We start from the raw sequence: 9762 nt of genomic DNA, 5'->3' as shown, positions 1-9762 counted from the left end.
GCCCCGGCGGTCCCCCCTCCCTCCGCATCACCGGCATTGGCCCTCCCTCTCCGGACCGCCGGGACGCCCTCCGCGAAACCGGCATCCGCCTCGCCGAACTTGCCCGCTCCGTCAACGTCCGGTTCGCTTTCCGAGGAGTCGCTGCGTCAAGGCTTGAGGACGTGGAGCCGTGGATGCTACAGGTGCGGCAGGAGGAGGCGGTGGCGATCAACTCCGTCATGCAGCTCCACCGACTCCTAGGATCCGATTCGGGAATCGACTCGGTCCTGGGTTGGATCCGGAGGTTAAACCCTAAGATCGTAACCGTGGTTGAACAAGAAGCGAATCACAACCAGACCGGGTTCTTGGAACGATTCACGGAAGCGCTGCATTACTACTCGGCCGTTTTCGACTCGCTAGAGGCTTGCCCAAACGAACCGGATAAGTCGCTAGCCGAAATGTACCTGGAGAGAGAGATTGGCAACGTGGTTTGTTGTGAGGGGCCGGCTCGGGTGGAGAGGCATGAACCGCTGGCCCAATGGAAGGCCCGGTTGGAGAAATCAGGGTTTAAGTGCGTGGGCCTGGGCTCAAATGCGTTAAGGCAGGCGAGCATGTTATTGAGCTTGTTCTCAGCTGAGGGGTACTGCGTTGAAGAGAAGGAAGGATGTTTGACTTTGGGTTGGCATGGGAGGCCCCTCATTGCTGCTTCGGCTTGGCAACCCTTTCCCCTCACCCCTGACCCACACCCGCACCCACATTGGCTTCCTTAGTCTTACTCTTAGTCTTGTATCTTTCAAACTAATTGGAGCCATAAGTGGTTGTACAATCATTTTCATCCCCCCTTTTTTGGATTCTTCTATTATCTCTGGGCTTTTCCTTGTTATGTTCTTTTCCATTTTATGTTGCATATTTGTTATGTGAAATGGCTACTAAGAATTTATCTCTTATATACTTGGCTACTATACAACATTTACTTTAATTCCATAGAGCAAAGACATGGCACCGAGAATGAAAGGTTTAACTTGCTTGCATGTATAATAGGTTAATTGAGAATTTGAGAGGAACCCGGGTGGTGTAAGAGAATTGATTGGGGTTAAGGTCAAGGGTGCAATGCATGTGAGTTTGCCCAACAATGAATGAGAAAAGGGTTTCATGGCATGGGACCATCCAAGGAATCATCATTAAGTGAAGGCAAAGATCGATGGAGACTAGAATTTGTGTTATGCCTTTCGTAGTGTCACCCCTTACCTTCTTGCCTCGTGGAAAATGTAACAGGTCATTATCCTGCTTTGTCATTCTTTTACTTTTTGTTGGGATAATTTCGGAATCTAAAAGCATAGTATTTAGTCATGAATTGTGGGGTATGCCTTTTCTAGTAGAACTACTTTCTAACATTCACTCGGTAGTTTACTGGTTAAGAAAAAAGAGTATCTATTGCTCCAACTGAATGAAGACTAACTCGTTTATATTTATTCATTCACAAATTTACAATTATAAGATATGATATAAATCTTGTAAAAGTCACCTTTTATTTTAGAGTAAGTGAGTTTTATTTTTTTAAGTAGATTAACATTAATTTTTTTCTCGAGATTTGGTGAACTGGCTTAGTATAATGGTATAGGAAGAATGTTCTGACAGCTTGGACGTGCGGATTGAAATGGCAAATTGGTAATTACAAATTTAGAAAATAAGCGAGCGGGGTCATAAATTGAATTTTGGTTTCACCCAATGCCAGTAGTCACAAATACTAACACCATTTAGGCACTTGAAAGCAAGCAATTTCTGCATCACATGTGTTGGTAACAAAGACTTGAAAAAAAAAAAAAACGCTACTAGACTTAACAAAATTTCCAGAGATAATCAGATACAATTTATATGAACAAGGATATGTTGTTGTACATGATGTTGATGATGGACTTTTTCATGAGATCACTAATATTTAGCTTGGTGTTTTTCCTATGGTGCTGTTTAATTTCAATTGAAGTCTCTGTCTCATTTATTTGGGCTTATAATATTCAACAGTAGAACATGACATTCTTGACTTTTTCTTTGAGAGCTGGGAGTGGCCGAACTGAACCATCTTTTGATCTTGCACCACGCGCTTTAGAAATCTCAGTGGCACCAGGTTCCATGTAGAATCGAGCTCGGTATGCTGCCAAATGAGCATAGTATGCAGGAGGCACTGCACATGAATGTAATACACACCTTCTGAATACTTTGCTATCACAAAAATGCATACATAAATCGAACAGAAGAAAGGAGAATTACCTACTGAAACAGATCTTGTACACCTTGCATAACTACACTCAATAAAATGAAAAAATATCAATTTCATCATAAGAAATAAGGTAAACAAATTTGAGAACATTATCAAGGGAGAAACAGTTTACGTGTAGCATAAGTTGTTGGTGAGAGACTGAATTTCATCAGCAGTGAAATTGTTCTCATCCCATAAGACATGGTAGTGAGCTGGTCTACTTGTACCCTGTAGAAAATTCAATCACAATGTAAAATGTAAACACTAATACCATAATCATAATGTAACATCATATAATCATAATGATACCTGAATTCCAGCATGACTGCATAAATAGAAGTCAAATTCTGTAGGATGACAGATCTTAGAATCAACCACAGTACCTACATTAATTAACCAATCAAAAGCTTGTGAGTAATCCAAATCCTTTTCTCATTGAATTGAAAAAAGAATAATACTTACCAGGTAAGATATTGCCACTCTTGTCAGTGCTATTTCTATCATCATGATTGCTTGAGAAGAGTCTAGTATGATGACGTTTTTGAACCACAACAAATGTTACTGGAGGTTGGTAACTTGGTTCCAAAGATGCACAAGCCTGCACATTGCGATGATTTTAAGGTTTAGGGTTTAGGGTTTAAGTATCTCATATGAAGTTGTATTTAATCCTGATAATACCTTACGAATGGCATCAAGTTCATATAGCAAAACTTGGTAGAATTGTCCTTCGCTTACCCCGTCCCTATAAATAATTGAACTTACTCCTTAGTCTAACTTCCTCTGCAAGAAAAGTTCATTACACATTTACTATACAAGAAAGGATCCAACTACTTACCTGTAAAATATTATCCTCAGTGGTTTTTGTCCAGTTGCCTTCTTAAATGAGAGTAAGAGCTCTCTGCATTATCAACAAATAGTATAATAAATACAAGAACCAAGTAAACAATGTTTAATCTAAGAAATAAGCAGCATAAAAATTTTTTTCTAACTAAATGCCATTCTGAAGATGCTTTATGAGAGCTGCTATTTTAAGTACCTGATCATGCCACCATAAACTACACCATGATGAGGATCTTTCCAGCATTTAAAAAGATCTTGTATGAGTTCTTCCCGATGAGGCTGCGCGCAAACCAATCCTGCGTACTTTGTTACTTCTGGCCAGTCCTGTGAGGCTACAACCTGCACAACAACAGTAATCAGAACAGGATCAGACTTCAAACATGGGGCCAGCTATGAAAATTATAATAGGCTGCAATCACTTACAGCAGCAATGGAAGGACAAGAGTCCTCTCCGGATTCTGGATGAGTTACATCAGCTCCAAAAATTATTGTTGGAATGTCACTAACCAATGGGATCCTCCAACTTAAAGCATCCAAAAGCACTGTGTTCCTTCCTCCCATCTAAAAGTATCAATGATGTATTTGTTTAAGAAAATGAGGATTAAAGAAAAATTCAAATCAAAAGAAGGTTGAGGGATCTAAGTGAATGAACCTTGACATTGATTTTGAGTGCAACATTTGCCAAGTACTGTCTATTAATCTTGAATACATGCTTTGTAAGACAACACTGAGAAATCAACCCGAGATCAGTTTCGCAGATTCTTTTGAGATCACCTGAATCAAGAAAATATATATGTTTAGTGCAACCATGAATAGATCACTATAGATGATAATGAATATATTGGATTGGAGTGAGAATGATATTATATTTATACCATATAGAGAGCCATTGTTGTCTGGAAGAATTGCAATAAGCAACTCTAGCTCCTTGCCACCAAGATTTTCTAGAGAAGCTGAATGTACATACTTCAAAGCCTTCTTAACTAGATCAGGTTTTGCTGAATATACAGGAATCACAGGGTCCTGGCTAAATTCCTTTGAAAAGGGATAAATTCAATCAAATATTGCAAAAATTGTACATGATGTGATGCTATTGAAAATAGTCTCCAATGTATAAAATTTGAAACTTTACCATGCCTGAGATTTGGCACATCTGAACTAACTGTTGGCAAAATCCACGAGCTGTGCTTTCTTGAACACTTCTTGAGAAATTGATACATGCCCAGTATCTTACAGTGCTTCCATTTATTACTTTCTGCATTCAAAATAACCACAGTTACAATCCTATTATGACTAATCTTTATGTCTGAACTCTGAAAACTCACCTTGTTCATCATATTCCACTGACCAACTTGTGGCAAGTACTCTTTCTCTCTTCCAGTGTCATGATATTTCAACTACAAAGAAAACAATAGCCAAAATGACCTATTAGAAGATTTCAAAAAACAAACAAAAATACATATTATCAATTTAAACATAAGAATTGGTTAATTAGTACCCATGGAGCAGGAAGAACCCGAGCATCAACTGATGTAAGCTTGCTGTCTACACTTATACCAAACTCTTTCGCATACGGATTATATTCATAATCATTTTCTTGAATTGTCTGCAACCATATTCATAACAAGTCCTACATTAATTTAAACCAAACTACACCCTTAAATGACTAAGAAGAACGATTTCAATCCAATGATGGAAAACAAGAGCATATGTCTTAAAGTTAGGACCATGCCAAGTAGGTGTTTACAAGATATTCATAAAACATTTATCATGCAAATTCAGTTTCCTATAAACTCTGACTCCAAGAAACAAATTAATAAAGAGAAGGGAGGGTGATGTGAATGACCTGAAGAATATCTGTCTCTTGTTCGCGTGGTCTCTGGCATGAGACCTTCAAGAGAGAAGTTATCTGCTTTTCGTTTAGCCCTTTTGTATACCTCTGGCCTCCAACTATCTTGCATGCCTATAACAACAACCATTCACATGACATTCTTTCTTTGTAGAAAATAGTGGCATTAACAAAATTGGTCTTTGTTTTTTCGAATAGATCAAATCAATTAAGAGCTTATTACCTCCATTGGCAAATAGTTCACCTTCTTTTGGCTTCCTACTTGAAGACAAGGTAGATGAGGATACTTGATTGTGTATCCATACATTTCTTGAAAATAATCAACCACTGATTTCATGTTCATTTTCTCATCAAGAGGGAAGCTGTTATCAAAAGGAATCCTTTACTGATATCTAAATTAAAGAATAAAAATTGTAAACAGTACAAGAAAAGTGTTGTTCAGAACAATACTTAAGCTCCCTTGTTGGCTGTGATGTCAATCCTGATATCCTGTACTTCCTTCTAAAACTCCCTCTATGTGTAACTTCAACTTTTACACCTCTTAGGGCCTTCTTAATCTGCTCCAATCACGACACCACAAAGATTTCACATTACTTTGAAGAAAAAGGGACTTGATTATTGAAATATAATAGTAACAATCAGCATCTTAGTTACCTTGACACGATCTGCATCTGACAATGGCTTTGAGTGCACATCTTTTCCCAAAATTTGAGCAACAAAGTCAATCACAGGGAGTGGCTCAATAAACGCCATTGATGACATGTCTAAAAGTACATAAGAATATATAAGGAATTAAAAGTGGTAGTTATTTAAGAATCATAAATAAAAACGAAGTTAGAATGAAACTGACCAATATTAAGTGATAAACCCATCTGGGTAGGCCTTATACTTTGGTAGAATCCACGCCATGATTCTAAGCCACCACCAAGCTGCTGTGGTTTTCTAAAATCAGGAGAATACAGAAACCTCCCAATGGGCACGTAACTAAATATGAAGAATAATGATGGCATGAGAAACACAAGAACATGTTATGAAAGAAAGAACAAGAAGAAACAAAAATTCAAGATTTTCACCTCTGTGCTGCAAGCTCCCTCAGAACAATGTCAATAACAGTAAGTGCTTCTTGTGGTGTGTCCACTTGTTTTCCACTGAGAAGCTCACGTAATTGATGCATGCTAACACGAGCAGCAAACTTGATTACCTTGATTACCAATAAACTTACCTGGTAGTACCAATACTCTCATCATCTTCAATCAATAATATAGTGAACTCTTTGTATGTGAAAGGAAGCATGGCAGCAGTGTAAAGATTCCTTCCTCCATCATAAACAGGAAGCCTCATCCCCAACTCAGTGTTCTTATGAACCCTCACCAACTCAGCTATTATAGCTTTGCTTGTTTTGCGACACCTCACTTCAGGTATTATCTTAACCTTTACCATAAAACACACACAATAAGTAACTTAATTAAATGTTAATCAAGTACCAATTTGCTTAAAACAGTAGTTATAGTACGGGTATATATATCAGGAACAAAAAGCTGAGCACTTACAGTGTAATGGCTGAGGTCAGATGCTGAAATATCTGCAAGGAAGTGGTTAGCTTTGACGACACATTTTGTTCCAAGGTGGCCATAGCCAGGCCTTGCAGCGAACACAAGATTCTTGGAACAAGTAGAGGACACAAGCTGTGAATCAAATCCTTTCTCTTGTAATCTATCTGCTTTGCTGCATTGCTTGTTTCTCCTTCTTCCCCTTCTTCTAAGCTCCGTGGATTTCTCCACAACCCTCCTAGATTTCTCTTCATCCTCCTTTGGATCCTTCATATTCTACTTTCAAGATACGTTCTATACAAAGACACAAGGAACTCACTTTTATGGTATATAACAAAAGTTGCACGTTTTGTTTTTCTAAACTGAGAACAACTTCTTATGCTTATTTATGCACACATGAGGTGATGGAGGATGATGAGTAAAACTAAAAAGAAAGTACAAAAGGAAATGAGAAAAAAAAAATAAAAAAAAAGAAGAAGACAGAATAAGAAAGGTATAGAACGGGCATCAAATCTTAACAGTGTTTCATCTTCTCCAAGGCCTTGTATTAGTACAATGCATTATTATTATTCACTGAAAATATGGGAACAAAAATAAACTAACATGCATACATACATGCAAAAAAATAAATTATGTGATGTGTTATATTTATTTGACTTACCACTATTTCATACTTGATGGGCATAACACAATAATAATAATAACAATTAATAAGAGTGATATTAAATAATAAAAGGGTTTTTTCCTTTCCTCAAAATACCAGAGCACTTTCCTTGTATGTTATGTTCCACTAGGTTGAGAGAGCATAGGGGGAAGCATAAACATATATAAGTAAGATAGATAGATAGATAGGGGCAGGGGCAGGGGGCAGGGGGCAGGGACAGTGCACAGAGGTTGTACATGAGATAAAATAAAAATGCTCGTGCTGCTATGTTAATGCTATAGTTTAATTATTTGTGTGGGGAGTGATGGTGGTACTTGATTTTTGGTTCATTTTGGGGGGTGGTCCCAAACATTAATAACAAAGGGGTATGCAATGTTAATGTAACGTAATGTAATGAAATGTAATGAAATGTAATGTAATGTTTGAATTTTACCCTACTCCAAGTTCTTGGCAGGGACAGGGGTTCTTGTAAGATTTGCATGTTATACATCCCCTTTTCAGCGACCACAAAGGCCCTTTAACTCCTCCCCAAGTTCATTTACAGTGACACTACGGGGCCTTATACTACTATACCACCCCCTCATAACTAAGACAACTCAAGCGGGACAAACTGGCTTTAACCTACTTTGTCCAACCGAACCGACTCGCTTTGTATTTTATATTTAGCTGACTCACATTCTCATCAGCCGACACCACCATTAGATATGGTGGGGTCGTACTAAGTTATTTGAATGTGAGTCAGTTTAATATAGAATACAAATCCATTGCATTTATTATTACTCACTGTGAAATAAAAAAGTTGGCAAAACAACAGCAACTATGGTGCAAATGACAGAGTGAAAAAATGCTACAACAAAATGGAGTCAAACAAAAAACAAAATTTAAAGATGGGTTTTCCCTTTTCCTAGTTTGGAGTGCTTACTGCTTAGATATCAGGACAGAGAGTGTGCAGATAGATGCAAATGCAACAATAATGCTAAAAGCTGTCCAATAACTCAATAATAATTATAATTACTTAAACTTATTATTCCTCTTAACTTTGTTTTGTTTACTGAATTTTTTTCAACTAAAAAATGAAGTGTATGCAGTGTAATAAATAATAGGTCGAAAAAGATTGTAACAAGGAGAATTAGGTGGTGGATAAACAAGTTAGTAAGAGTTTTGAAAATTGATTTGGGAAAATGGTGTTTGAAGGGTCCTTGTTGGTGTTAAGGGTAGGGTGCCAAATAGCTTAATGGCTCATGTCAGATGTACCTTGTTGAGGAAAGGGCCAAGGGTAAAACACTGCAAAGAGCCTCCCTTATTATGCCATTGCCTGCCCTAAAATACAAAATGGGTTTTGTCACTTTTCTCTTTGTTTTTGGTCTTTTGGATGGGAGCTAAGGGAACTAAGCATAAGCTAAGCTGAGAATGGTAGAAGCAGTGATGGTAAATTACATAGACACGAAGAACAATCATGTGTCCTGTCCCTTTCACTCTCAGCCTTCACAGGACACATCTATTATCTACCTACATACATACATACAAATAATAATAAACATTATAAGACTAACACAACACATGTGATTCATGAACCCAACTACATTGGATCAAAGGGCATTTTTGTTATTTACATTATTATATGATTATGGTAAAGCCTCATTAATTAATTAATTCATTTTGCATGGTGGTGTAGTTGCGGCCGAAGCATTTCTGACTGCTTCTCCTTTTATGATCTACGCTTTGGTCAATGTGATTTCTTTCTTTCTTTCTTTCAATTTTGTCACATCTATAGTTAATTTCTTACTCAGAAAAATTTTCCCACTTTCCAGGGGCCCCCCCTTTCCTTCAACCCTATCTCTGCTTCTTAGCTTCCTACTGGTCATATCATAATCAACCCACACTTCATCGTTTATGCTTAATAGGTTTCCTAAAAAAGAAAAAAAATAATTTCACTCCCCCCCTTTCTCATTAAAGAACTTTACATTAATTTTAAAAGAAATGCATGAAAATATATATATATAGCACAACCACCATAGCCCTTGTGCCTCGGAGCATAGCATAGCATCCTTCATATATGAATAATTATTATTGATTGAATAAAATAATAAATGCAAAAATGCAAATAACGGAGTTGTAAATGTGAGTGTGTGTGTGTGCAGTGAATGCTGATAATTGAAGCGGGTTACCCAATTAAGGTCCGTTCCTCACAATGTAGGCCACCCTACTAAGATCATGTCCAATAAAAACACAAACTCGTTAAGATTCCTTAAGCCCACACAAACCATATCTTCCTCATAAACATACTTGAGTTATGATGAATAACATATATGCAGCTTTATATATTTTAAATAAAAAATTTTATGATGTCTATAAAGTTGGTGTCTAATTTGTTTTAAAATTTAAATAAAATTTGTAATATAATTTTAAAAGTAAAACAAGAACTGTATGTATGTATATTATACATTAAATAAATACTAATTTTATACTCTGAGTGCACCATAACTAAATTCTTTTTCAAAAAAAAAAAAGTTTTATGTCTTACAGCAGTTGTTGCATATATATCATGATTGATTAATTAGTTATCCTAATCATGCATGATGATCCATAAGTGAAAAGTGAACAAAATGAATATATGAATTCT

General features: G+C 36.9%; 2 protein-coding genes across 2 annotated transcripts in view; one reads left to right on the top strand and one right to left on the bottom strand.

The window, feature by feature from the left end:
* Positions 1 to 926, top strand: part of LOC107622536 (DELLA protein GAI1-like) — a 2658-nt gene extending 1732 nt beyond the window's left edge. Inside the window, exon 2 of the mRNA XM_016324468.2 lies at positions 1 to 926. This exon is cut by the window's left edge and continues 3 nt beyond it. Within this exon, the coding sequence (XP_016179954.1) occupies positions 1 to 749 (749 nt within the window). The 3' untranslated portion in view covers positions 750 to 926.
* LOC107622535 (protein argonaute PNH1-like) overlaps positions 1684 to 9762 on the bottom strand; it is a 10568-nt gene continuing 2489 nt past the window's right edge. Inside the window, 22 exon segments of the mRNA XM_021114165.1 lie at positions 1684 to 2161; positions 2248 to 2279; positions 2370 to 2464; positions 2546 to 2619; positions 2699 to 2834; positions 2915 to 2978; positions 3072 to 3134; positions 3273 to 3415; positions 3500 to 3637; positions 3729 to 3850; positions 3952 to 4111; positions 4209 to 4331; positions 4402 to 4473; positions 4575 to 4682; positions 4923 to 5039; positions 5149 to 5287; positions 5376 to 5482; positions 5580 to 5689; positions 5776 to 5909; positions 5999 to 6146; positions 6149 to 6356; positions 6476 to 6769. Coding sequence (XP_020969824.1) covers positions 1995 to 2161; positions 2248 to 2279; positions 2370 to 2464; positions 2546 to 2619; positions 2699 to 2834; positions 2915 to 2978; positions 3072 to 3134; positions 3273 to 3415; positions 3500 to 3637; positions 3729 to 3850; positions 3952 to 4111; positions 4209 to 4331; positions 4402 to 4473; positions 4575 to 4682; positions 4923 to 5039; positions 5149 to 5287; positions 5376 to 5482; positions 5580 to 5689; positions 5776 to 5909; positions 5999 to 6146; positions 6149 to 6356; positions 6476 to 6748 — 2733 coding nt within the window. The 5' untranslated portion in view covers positions 6749 to 6769 and the 3' untranslated portion in view covers positions 1684 to 1994.

The sequence above is a fragment of the Arachis ipaensis genome, chromosome B10 (assembly GCF_000816755.2).
Source record: "Arachis ipaensis cultivar K30076 chromosome B10, Araip1.1, whole genome shotgun sequence".
Taxonomy (NCBI): domain Eukaryota; kingdom Viridiplantae; phylum Streptophyta; class Magnoliopsida; order Fabales; family Fabaceae; genus Arachis; species Arachis ipaensis.
The sequence above is the reverse complement of the archived record's forward strand: the minus strand, read 5'-3'. Positions and strand labels throughout refer to the sequence as shown.